The sequence below is a fragment of the Rhinatrema bivittatum genome, chromosome 4 (assembly GCF_901001135.1).
Source record: "Rhinatrema bivittatum chromosome 4, aRhiBiv1.1, whole genome shotgun sequence".
Classification (NCBI taxonomy): domain Eukaryota; kingdom Metazoa; phylum Chordata; class Amphibia; order Gymnophiona; family Rhinatrematidae; genus Rhinatrema; species Rhinatrema bivittatum.
The window spans coordinates 368,838,964-368,851,984 of record NC_042618.1 but is presented as its reverse complement, the minus strand read 5'-3'; the positions used below and the strand labels follow the sequence as shown (position 1 = coordinate 368,851,984).

Sequence of the window (13,021 nt, the reverse complement as noted above, 5' to 3'; positions counted from 1 at the left end):
GCAGGAGAGTACAGGACCGCGGACAGCGGCACTCTCCTGCATCTCAGCGCGGAGACCAGGAAACAGGCAGGCAAGCTTCGGGGCAGCCTCCAGCTGTCCCACAAGGACCCCCCTTGATGGCGTCGTGGCTTCCTGCCGGGAAGACTGACCCGGGACGGCTCCCGGACCACGGGAGAAAGAGCAAGACCGCGGCTCCAGCCACGCAGAAGGCCCAACTTCGGCGGCATGTCCGGCCGCTTGGGGAAGACGAGGGTGCGGCTCCAGCCGCGTGGCAGGCCCGACGGCGGCGTCCCTGCCGCATCGGGGAAACAGCGGCTTGGGGTAAGTGAAGTAGGCAGATTCACAACATTGGCAGGCGTTAATTTCTGAAAGTAAAATATGCAGCTTGGCTGCACATTTTACTTTCTGTATCGCGCGGGAATAGCTAATAGGCCCATCACCAAGCATTTGCATGTTGCGGGCGCTATTAGTTTCGGGGAGGTTGGATGCGTGTTTTCCACGTGCTATTATCCCTTACTGTATAAGGGGCAAAAATAGCGCATCAAAAACGCGCGTCCAACCTGGGGCTAACAGTGCGCTCCGCAGGATCGCACTTTACTGTATCGGCCTGTTAGGAAGATTCTAACTCATTCCCTCCTAGAGAAGCTCTCTCATCTATCCTTCTGCTGCTCCAGGGGAAGACTAGTCATTTCCCTTCCACCCAGCACATCCCCTATTGGGCAATCACACTCCTCAGCAAAACTGGAGGATGGACAGAATTATGCCAATTCCTGCTTTAGGATCTGGGCCAAATCAGGTATACTATTATTGTCCACACCAAGAAGAACCCATTATTTACATTTGAGTTCACATAAAGTGCAATTTTCAAAAGGTAAATGGCTTATTGTCTGATGGCAACATTTTTACTTAGATAAATGTCTTTTTTGAAAATTGTCCATCTTGTATGTAGGTGAAAGTGCGTAAATTGTCAAATATTGCACCTACCTTTTTCCACATTTTCATGGAGGTGTTCTCAGTGGGGGTGGGGGGAGGGAGCTAAGCCAGGCTCCCTCCTATGCCTGTGTTTTTGCTGGAAAACGTACCAGAAGAAAAAGCAAATGCAAATCTCTGTGGGTACTTTTCCCTTGAGCAATTTTCAAAGGGGAAGCACATACATACTTTTTCTTTGAAAACTGGTGGAAAATCCAAGGATAAAAATATCCAGGGACTTTGTACCTGCCCACACTAATTTGACAATTGCTTCAGTAATATCATCATCTATATTTTTTTCCTCTTCAGTATGAGCCTCTTATTTCAGTGGCTACAACAATTGAGCTGATACTTGTAGAAGATGTGAAATTGAGCCCTAGCACCATACATATTTACAACAGTCCTAATGTCCAGGTAAGAAATCTTGCTTCCACAATGTACACACAAGTCTGATTTTGTGAAACAATTTTGGCATAGGCATTGAACGAGAGAGAACTTTTACACTGCATTAAATATGCATTTTTATTTGCTTTAAAAAATTTATGTAATGTTGACTGCCAAACCTTACCCTATGCATGCTGAATGATAAAATTGCAATGATGATCTTCAGTACTGGGCTAATTTAACAGCATATCGCAGACCAAGTGAGTTACAAAAACAAGTCTTCAGCCTAACTCGGAAGGCTGTTTTTTTAAAAAATGGAGTCTTAAACTCACTGCTTAGAGCCTGCAGAGGCAGGTTTCAGCTGCAAAACAGGGTCCTTGCTAGCTGGGCAATAGGAATGGCAAACATGCACACTGGTCAATTTTTTTTTTAATTATTTTCTGTAGAGGTGGGGGGATAACCTAGAAGTTTCTACCTGCTCCCTTTTATTTTCATCTCAATCAAATTCAGGGGTGGGATGAGGGAACATGAACCTTTATTCTCAAGCACCTGTGGATTTTTCTAGAGATGTGCATTTGTTTTTCACAAATTAGACGATTTCAACAAAATTGTCTAATTCGTCATGGTTCGGGGGCACCAAAAAACAAACGGAATTTTTCCGAAATTTCATAAAAATTTGTAGTTCGTGTTAGTGCGTGCTAACCGTTAGTGTGCACTAACACGAAAATCGGGACCCACGAAAAAAAAAAAAAAAGACGAACCACAGGAAAAACGAAATTTTCCTCGGGGGCCCGAAAACAAAGCCAGAACTGATACAAGTAAACAATGCACATCTCTAGATTTTTCCTTTATTTTATATCTTCCCCACCTCCCACCTAGTCTGGTTCTTGCGTGATCCTGGGCTAGGGGCCATGCACCAGTGCTCCTTCTAGAATCCTGCAATCATGGGACATGAATCTGGCTGCTAGGAGTCATCCTTAAGCAATGAACAGGACTTGCCATCCCCTCCCCCCCCCCCCCCAGCCTTGGGGGCCTATGAACAATGTCTTAGCAACATCCCCAGCCTCAGTTCATCTGTGGAGCAGAAGATCCAACTCAGGGATCAGACTGGGGACCTTCTGCATGTCAGTGTAGAGCACTGCCAATGAACTACCAGACTCCCTTTCCATAGTTGTTTTTAATGTTTTTTCTAATTATAGAAAGTAAAAAAAAACAACAACTAAAGTTATAAAATCTTTATCTACTATTTGGGATCCTGCCAAGTACTTGTGATTTGGATTGACCACTGATGGAGATATGGTGCTGGTCTTGATGGATGATAAGCCGATGATCCCCAGAGGTTCCTCCTCCATGCAGTCTTGTTTTGGTCTAATCGGTGTTTTAAGCAGAACTGAGCTTCAGGAGGAGCTCAGAGACCAGGCTCTGGAAGTCAACAGTTCTGGAATCAGCCTTTTTGAGGCTGAAGACTAGAGATGTTTCTGGCCAAGAAGTGCTGGGGCCCTAGGTCCTCTCAATGAGGAGAGGCCGGTCCACTCCTAGGTACCCTCCATAGGGGGCAGGTTAGCTCTTTTCTTTGAGGAATGAACTGTGATTACCACAGGTCAGTGGGTCCTAACAGTGATGTCAAGGTTACGGTTTACAATTTGCTCACCTACTACTTTTGTTCATGGTGTCTCCTCGCACCTATGCAAACAAGACGAGTGGTTCGGGAGACCATCAACCGTTTGCGAATGCTGAGAGCCATTTTGCCCATGCCCATGACTATAAGAGGAGCAGGGAATGGGGAGGTATTCCATTTATTTTGTGGTTTAAAAAAAAAAAAAAAAAAAGGAAGCAACCTTCAGACCAATCGTGGATCTGAAGAAGGTGAATATGGCTCTCAAGGTTTCCCATTTTCAGATGGAGACGCTGCATTCAGTAATTGCGGCAGTGTGAAAAAGGGGAGTTCTTAGTTTCCCTGGATCTGATCGAAGGTTACTTGCAAATCCTGATCCACCCGGATCATCAGAGGTTTCTGAGGTTCATGATTCTGGGGGCATTTTTCCAATTTTGTGCTCTGCTTTTTGGATTGGCAACAGTTCCGAGGACCTTCACAAAAGTGATGGTAGTGGTGGTGAACTAACACTCCCTCAGGAAGGACAGAGTGTTAGTTCACCCATATCTGGATAATTGGCTCATTTGGGCAAAGTCAGAGGTTCTTTGCAGCCAGGCGGTGGCAATGTTTCTGCAACGTCTGAGGTCCCTGGGTTGGGTTGTGAATCTGTTAAAGAGTCAGCTAAACCCTTCTCAGATGTTGTAATTCCTGGGGGTGCACTTAGACACCAGCAGTGGGAGAGTCTTTCTCACCAGTGATTGGATCGACAAGTTGCAAGATCAGGTTCACAGCTTGTTGGACAGTGAAGTTCCCAGTATGTGGGATTACCTGCACGATCTCGGGTCCATGGCATCCACATTGGTAATGGTTCTTTGGGCATTTGCTCATATGAGGCCACTTCAGCAAGTGTTGCTTTTGTGATGGGACTCGGTGTTGGAACAGTTTCATCTACCGTTGCCTCTTACGGAAGTGGCCAGATCGAGTCTCATGGTGGCTTCGTCGAAACCACTTATATCGGGATATGGTCTTGGAAGTTCTGAACTGGATAGTAGTCACCACCGATGCCAGCCTCTCTGGTTGGGGGGGTTGTGTGTCAGACTCAGGTGGCACAAGGCCAGTGGTCTTCAGTGGAGGCGTGGTCCATCATTTGGTTAGAGGCAAGGGCAGTCTGGCGCTGCATGCTTTTATGCCTCTCTCATAAGGGCAGCTGGTGACAGTCCTGTTGGACAGTGTGACAGCAGAGGCTTACATCATTCAACAGGGTGGGACCAAGAGTTGAGCAGTAGCTCAGGAGGCCCAGGAGTTAATTTCCTGTGCAGAGAAGAATCTGGAAATGTTGACTGTGTCTCATATAGCCAGGACAGACAATATTCAGGCAGACTTCCTCGGTCACCAACAACTAGATCCCAGAGAGGGAGTTGTCAGAGGAAGTCGTGGAGTTTGTCGCAGGTGGGGTATCCCCTGCATGGACCTGACGGCCAGAAGAATGCCAGGGCTCCACAATTTTTTAGTCGCAGAAGGGAGTATGTTGTGGAGGGCATTGACGCCTTGGTACTCCCCTGGCCACAGGAGATTCTTCTGTGCATTTTCCACCGTAGCCGCTGGTGGGCAAAGTCTTATGGCGGATAGGGATTCATCCAGGGAAGTTGATGCTGGTGGCGCTGGAGTGGCCTCTGCGACCCTGGTTTGCGGATTTGATCAATCTTGCGGTGGATGGTCCGCTGCGACTCACTCATCTTCCCATCCTTTTGCCCCAAGGTCTCATATTTTCAGATCAGATGGCTCTCTTCTGTCTCATGGCTTGGATTTTGAGAGGAAGCATCTGAGGTGTGAGGGATGTCATTGCCATCCTGTTGCAAGCCAGGAAGACTTCTACATCTTTGGCCTATGTGGGGTTTGGAAAGATTTTGAGACTTGGTGTGAAGAGCAGGGGGTTGAGCCTACACGAGCATCAGTGGCTCACATTTTGTCTTTCTTGAAGTGAGGGCTGGTGCAGGGATTGGCCTTTAGCTCTCTTGGTGTCCAGGTAGCAGCTTGGGCTGTCTTTGAGGCAAGGTGTGGGGAGCAGCCCTAGCTACACATCTAGATGTGGTGCGTTTTTCTCCAGGGGGCAAAGCATTTGTGCCCTCCGGTGTGGAAGTTATGTCCTCCTTGGAATCTTAATTTGGTTCTCGAGGTTGTGTACAGCTCCGTTCAAACCAATTTGAAGGGCGACTATGATGGATCTTACCTTAAAGGTTGTATTTCTGGTGGTAATTTGTTCTGCTAGAAGAATCTCAGAGACACAAGGTCTATTATGCAGGGATCCTTTTCTAAGGATTTCTGAGGTGGGAGTCTCTTTGCATACAGTTTTTTTTCTGCCGAAGGTAGTATCTGCTTTACATTTGAATCTGTCTGTGGAGCTGCTGGTTTTTCTGAACTTGGTCGCAACTGTGCCTCACGTGAAAGAGTTGAGGTATTTGGATGTGAAGAATGCCTTGTTAGGTTATCTTAAGGCTATCTGATCTCTTTTTGTGTTGAGGAGTGGTGCAAAAAAAAAAAAAGTGTCATAAGGCTTCGAAATCCACCATGGCTTGGTGGCCGAAGGAGGCAATATGTTTGATGTACATATGTCAAGGTCGTTGTACACTTTCGCCAGACATTATCGTTTGCATGTCCAGGATTCAGATGCCATGGGCTTTGGTGAAAGTGTGCTTTGAGCAGGTCTCTTGCAGTCCCAGAGAAAGGAAAATTAGTTCTTACCTGCTAATTTTCATTCCTGTAGTACCACAGATCAGTCCAGAGTTGCTCCCATTAGGGTGAGATGATTTGGAGAGTCTGCTTGATCTGCTACTGTAAATAGTTTGAAGACTGTTACAGATGTGTTTTTTTGTGTTCTTCTGGTTTTAAGGTTGAAAAGGATTGTTTCCTTTAAAGGTTTTCCACATCTTACTGCTCGTTCAGGAGTGATGTGTTAAGTACTGATCCTTTAGGTATAGTAGCATCTTGGCTTGGGTATAGGTCAATACTGGCGGACTACAGGTGGCACACCAGGTTATATGCCAGCAAAACTTTCTCTGTCTCCATCTGCTGGATGGGAGGCAAAGCCCAGAAGTCTGGACTGATCTGTGGTACTGCAGGAATGAAAATTAGCAGGTAAGAACCAATTTTCCTATAATACTTTAACACAATATGAATTTTTTTAGACTTTAGGGACAATGAATTATCATATATTATTCTTTATCGTCCCCCCAAACCAGTCAAGAACTCATGAATCTAGTACCCCTGCCAGCAGATGAAGAGAGAGAAGAATCTGATTTGCTGACTTCACCCTATATAGGGCACTGTGACGTTTACAGCACTTCAGTATTTCTGTCACCAGCAGATGGCAGACGTACTGAATCCAGCAGTCTGGAAATTTGGAGAGTAATTGCTCCCAGGAGATTTTTGTCCTATGGTGTGTTTCTGGTTCAGTAGAGATGACCGGGGAGTCAGTGGCTTCTTCTGTCTTGGACCATTTCACTATGGAGAATTTGATAGCCGGTGGTCTGGCTTCAAAGTTTCCTTCCTTACTGCCTGATTGATTAGCCTCCTCCTTTACGTGGTGTTTGAGTCTTTTTTCCTGGAAGGGATAAAGTTTCCTTTCTCAAAGGTTTTGCCAAGGACCACCTTCTTCATCAGGGAAGAAGAATATATTTTTTATTTTATAAAGGTAAAAAAATTAATGTGAGGTCTGTCTGCTCTGGTTTGTGGTGCTCAGGGGAGCATTTTCAGTTTCAAGCAATTCCCTTTGGATCAGTAATGGTTCCCAAGGACTTTTTCCAAACTAATGGTGGTTGTTGCAGTGGCTTTGAGCAAATAGTTTTGGTTCATCCCTGCTTGGATGATTGGTTAATTTGGGTGAAATCAGAAGAGGAGTTTAGAAGTTCAAGATCCACAGTGATAAGTTGTTATAAAATTTGGAATGGGTGGTAGATTTTGCCAAAAGCAAATTAATATGCGCTCAGATACAGGAATATTTGGGGGCTTACTTAGATTCTCAGCAGCACAGTATTCTTGACATCAGTTTGAAGGGCCAAACTTATCAGGCAGATAAGCAATGGATGGCCGGTGCCATCTTGGGCCGTCCATTGTTCCTACCATGTGACAGAGGCCGACGATGGCACCAATAGCCCCTGTCACACGGTAAGGGCAAAGGGCCATCGGCGCCATTTTGATTAGTGGCAGCCGATGGCCCAAGAGGGGGAGATCGCTCCCAGGATCCCGCTGGAGCACCAGGGACTTTCGGTAAGTCTTGGGGGGGGGGGGTCGGGCAAGTCTTCGGGGGTCGGGAGGGTGGGGGGGGTTGCAATTAATTACGTTTGAAGGTTTATTTTTTTGTTTGTTTTTTACATTTGAAGGGCCGAGGGGCGGGTTTCGTGCTTCGGTTCGGGGTCAGATGAAATAAAATCTGCCCAAACCGCGGGAAAACAAAATTTCCCACGGCTAGTATTTAGCTAAATTTGGAATGTATTTCACATGAATTGTGGAGAAAGCCAGATGCATGCTGTAGTACATGTTTTTCTTCCACCAGCTATACGATTTCAGAGTAAACAGGTTATATCTCTAAGATAACATTACTCAGAATGTTTACAGCTGGTACTGCTTACTGTGTCTTTTCAGGCTGAATTATTTATCAAGGATGGATCTGGATACTTTTTCATTAACACCAGTGTTTCAGGTGTTGTCAGTGTGGTTTATCAAGAAGCTCAGGGCCTTGCTTTGGTAAGATGACAATGTTTTATTGGATTTTTATTGCTTTGCTTTAGAAAATTAAATGAACATGTTGCTACCTGCATGTGCTAATTATCTTGCTGCAAAAGTATTTTGATGGGAGTAATTGACCATACTAGAGCATATTGCTGCCTTTTAATTTTTGTCTTTGATAAGAAATTCTGTAATTCATTTTAAACTTACCTGACTTTTAGTACTTTAGGTGGGGTTTATAGAGTATGATTAGTGCTGTCCAAAACACCTATCCTTTCTCCTTTTCACCATTTTTTCCTTCTTTTAAATCTTTGGTTTTTGCTGATGTTATTGTTCAGAATACCCAAATTATAATTACTGTATATAGTATTAATATGTTCTGGGTCTTAAGCTGATGAATGCATGCTATAGGCAGTAGAGAGCTAGAACCTATATGATATCTGTTCACTGTCCTTTAACCTGGAACATTTAGTGATGCTATACATGGTGTAAAAGCAACATTTTGTCATGTCATCGTTGGCTACCAATCCCATGGTGAATTGAATTCAAGATTCTATCCTTGATTCATAAGCCACTGAGTGATAGTAGCCCAATCTGTTTGAGAGTGCTTTTGAAAATTGTAAACCAACGAGGACATTGAGATTGGCCAGCCGTGATCTCTTAGACCAGGGCTTCCCAAACTTTTAGGCAAGATGACTCCATCTTAGCACTTGAAAATTCGCACGAGGCTAGACTGCAGCCAAAGTAGATTTGCAGGTAGGCAGTCCCCCTCCAAAAATCACTTCACTTTCTGGCTGGTCCCCCCTCTCAACCTCTGGCCTTTCAGCTGATCCCCTCTTACATCCCTTACCTTCCCAGTCTGTCCCCTTTCTCTCACTCCCCCTGTCCAGTGTCAGCAGCAACATTATTCTATGGGCCCCCAGGCCAATGGTGGATGACCACTAGTGGAAAGAGAGGGCAGGCTGATGGCAACATTTTTATCTTGAGTAGGTTCGGTGTTGGATGACGAGAGAGGAGGAGAAGAGAGGAGCAGTAGCAATCTCCACTGCCTATGCACATTAAGCTCTCCTCTCCCCTCGTGGCTAGTCCTGAGCCTGAAGGAGATGTGGCAGTGGCATTAGTAATGAAAGTCTGCACGTGGCCTAGAGACTCTGATCCCTCCTCGTGCAGGGCTTTCTGTTACCAGAGAAACCCATGCTAGGGCACAGCCACTGTGGGCCCCACACTGACTTCCACTACTAATGCTTCAGCTGCTAACACCTAAAGAGCACTACTGTCTGAAGCACTTTGTGACCCCATTTGGTATCATGAACCACAGATTGGTAACCCTGTCTTAGACATTCCTTCCTCATGACAGAGATGTCTAGCAGAAACATGTTCTAGAACATTTGCTGCCTGATTCACCAAGGATTTTCTCCCATTCTATGTCTATGGGAAAACACTTTGATGAATCAGGCCCTTGGGTTGGTAGGCTAACAACTTTGGAATGCTTTGCCTGATGCTGTAAGGTCTGAAATCTTAAGTTCATTCCAGAAGCAAGTTAAAGCTGTTTTTTAAGCAAGGATTTGAGTCTGGGATGGATTCATTTATCCTTGGCTTGCTCATTTTCTCATCTTTGGGGGTCTCAACTGCAGAAAATAATGGACCTTGTTAGCCATTAGTTTGTTAATCTAATTATTTAGCTCTGTTCCTCTCATATTATGCAGATCATATTTGTAAAGGCACATCATATTTGTTTAATTTCATTGTTGTAGCATTTATGAATGTTTGCTTGTTCCTCTCTCAGAACTGACCTGGGCAGGCTAGAAATTTTTTTAAATAAAGTTGCAGATGTGTTTAGAATGGACAGTTGCATATATCAGTCCAAATTTGAAAAAATAAATATATTTTTCTACAGCTTCCATAATGACTATAATGCTTTGAATAGCCTTTGGAACTGCTTTTGCATTTTTAGATCTGTTTGGCTTTGAAAACGAGCAATACTTTCATTGGACTTTTTTTTTGGGGAGGACAGCTTTCATGCATTGTACTTTGCTGTATGTGTTGCTGTATGTGTTACTAAATACCTCTAAACTTGTGTCCTCACAGCATGAAAGTATCCCTGTTAAAGTAATTCTCTCTTGCTCCATGGAAACAGCTGCACACCAAAAACACTTTGTTCTAGACTGATTTGCTATCTAGAGGAGATAGGTGGTCTGGATGAGGCTCAGACTTGGCTTAGGAAGCGTTATAGTGTAGAAACAGCACTAGTGGCAGTAAATAATGTGATTTTTATGGGCCAGAGATCAGGGAAATTCAATGATTCTAATTTTATTGGACTTTTTCAAGTGCTTTTGATGTAGTAGATCACCAAATCTTACTGAATCGTTGTGAGGCTTTGGGTATAGGAGGACAGTTCTTAAATTATTTCTCACAGAAAGGACTGTAGTGGTGCAGGTAAATGTTTTTTTCCTCTCCATTTTCTGTGGAATGTGGGGTCCCTCTAGGTTCCTCATTATTCCCTTTGCTGTTTGAAGTGTTTATGCAGCCTTTGGGACAGCTTATTTGAAGTCTGGGTTTTAAAGATTTTATGTATGCAGATGATGTCCAGCTGGTATGGCCAGTGGCTTCTGATCTGAGTTTGTCTTTGGGTCGTGCTAATGAGACACTGAAGGTTTGTTAGGAATAAATTGATTTTGAATGAGAGTACAACTGAATGGTGGTTTGTCCCGGGGGAGGTGGGACATTTGGCTGTACCATTGCTGCTTAGGATAAAAGAGAAAGATAATGAACGTGTACAGAGAATTAGGAATTTGGCTATGCTGTTTGATAAAGAGGTGACTTTCGAATCCCATTTTTCTATGGTGGTACAAAGAGTGTTTTTTAAACTGCATCAGCTATGGAAGGTAAGACTTCTTGTGTTTCATACTGTTGTTCAGGCTTTAGTCCTCCCTATATTTGATTACCATAATGCTGTGCTGGTGAGCTTACCTGGGAAGAGTTTACAACCTATACAGGTCTTACAGAACATGGCAGCGAGATTGATTTTTGCATGTCCACGTAGACTAATGTCCTAATTTTAAAACCCCAGATTTCCAAAGACAAAATATGTCGTCAATATAATGAACCCCAGTGGGCTCACTAATGAGATTGATTGGTATTCATTGATTTGATTGACACATGTATAATAAAAGGAAGTGAGGCAATAGTTTGTCATCATTTTCTGGGGAATGCCATGTTGTTATAATGGATTGATGCAGTACATAGATTTTCTAAGATTGTATACATTGTATACATCTCTTAGAAATGTTAAGTGACCATACCCTGATGAAGGACATTACTGTCCAAAACATGGACCCATGTCGGGCTATGTAGGCAAGTTTAGGAGCTGTTTGTACATGGATACTTAGTTCGGTCCAAAAGTGGATAAAACAAAGATGAGCACTGATTCTTGGATTTTTAGAAGGTATAAAGCATAAAAAACCTTTGAATTTATAATTCAAGATATGGATTGCTTTAATTGCAAAAAAAAAAAATATATATATATCACATTGGAAATCACAGTGATCCAGGATTACAAGGCAAGGAGTGAACATATGTGCAAGCATTTTATCAAAGATGGTCACACTTGATTAATCTTTGGGAAACATTGGAGGATTAGGATTATTGTTGTTCATGATCTTTAATGCTAGACATACTGCAGGTCAGAAATTGTTTAAACTATACTGCCTAAAAGATTAAAGCATCATTAGGCAAGAGTTACTTTATAGGAATCTCCTGGTGCTCATAGTAAATGAGAACTTGAAGAGCCGACTCATGTGGTATGCATAGCTGCTTCTGAGCTGTGTGTGTAGCCAGTCACTGGGACCAACCAATTCAACCAGTTGGATTTGTTGTTTCATCTGTTTCCAGCAAGTACTGCTAAGCATGTTGCCATCCAAGTTGTACAAACTGTATCAGTTCACTTTGAGGTCAATTTTAAAAGCATGCTAAATTTCAAAGTATAGTGCAGTTCAGTGCAGTTCCATCCCACATTCAGAAATTTTGGGGGAGGTAGTCTCAGCAAATGTCTATTTTTTCCTTCACACCTCTACGGAAAAGAAAATGTGTGTAAGTTAATACAGCATTTAGTGCAATGTGGAATCCCAACAAACTTATGGAATTTATCAAAATGCACTGCCTTTCACAGTTAAGCAGAGCTGTAAAGAATCTATGTGCTGTGTTCTGTGTTGTAGGCTCAGTTTGATGGTTACTTCTACAGTTTGGAGGACATCTTTTTATTTTGTGTATTAAAGTTAGTCAATTACATTCACAGCAGGTTTAGCAGGATGCAATGTCCTAAAATGCTGAACTGCAGTGTTAATACTTTGAGACTTAATCTGCTTTCCCCCACTCTTATCTCTTTCCTCTAACAAATTCTTCTGGGTGATCTGCAATTTGTATTTGTCCTCCTGATGGCACCAGAATACATTACCACAGGCTATCCTACAGCAAGGTCCATCATTGCTACCACTATCCAAAGACCATTAAACCTAACTCATTAATAAGTACCAGCTTTCTCAAATAACATTCTTAAAATTTCCTATTAGATGCTTCTTTTTCAATTAAAAAATCTGATTATCTGAATGTTTAGAAATATAGAATCTTGATTCTTTCCCTTTTTAATTAAGGACCTTGATCTGATCTGTAGTGTGAGGGAAAAGAAGCGTGGTTATTTACAGCTGAGGAAAAAAAATGTAAAAGCTGAAACTCTATATTAAATAGCTCAAAATTGCAGCATTAAAATAAAAATCTTTTTCTTGGCCTTTTTTAGGTTAACCCTTTGCATCCAGGAGCATTGTCAGTGATGATTCATGACTTGTGTCTGGCATTTCCAGATTCTGCCAAAGCAGATATTTATGTGTCTGATATATTGGAACTCTATGTCCGGGTTGTTGACAAGGTTAGTATTTTATATTATATATGTAACCTCACCTGCCACACCCCCCCCCCCCCTCCCCGTTCCACCAACTACTAGAACTTAGGGCACACATTCGGGATTGGTGGGGTAAGTAGACATCTCATGCCTCCTTGGATTTGTTCCTGATGGGGAAGAAATACATCTTTTAATGTCCTGGTCATCCGTTCAAGAAAAATTCATAGCACGCACCCAGCTATAGTTGTTCAAAAATAACATATCCTTTTACTGGTTAACTTGATGCATCTGGAAAATCCAGCTGAAACAAATACACAGTCCAAAAATCACAATAAATGCAATCTTCATGCACTAAGGGTATTCGTTACCAACCACTCCATAGCAAGTAGGCACACTCTGGAGAGGGATCCTCCCTTGACTTGCCATTATCAGTACCTTCTTTCTAATATGCAAAT

The 13,021-nt window shown here is 43.0% G+C and overlaps 1 protein-coding gene across 1 annotated transcript in view; it reads left to right on the top strand.

Moving 5' to 3' along the window:
• NUP210 (nucleoporin 210) overlaps window positions 1-13,021 on the top strand; it is a 307,403-nt gene that overhangs the window by 160,727 nt on the left and 133,655 nt on the right. Inside the window, 3 exon segments of the mRNA XM_029600827.1 lie at window positions 1,279-1,383; window positions 7,589-7,690; window positions 12,465-12,593. Of these exon segments, the coding sequence (XP_029456687.1) occupies window positions 1,279-1,383; window positions 7,589-7,690; window positions 12,465-12,593 (336 nt within the window).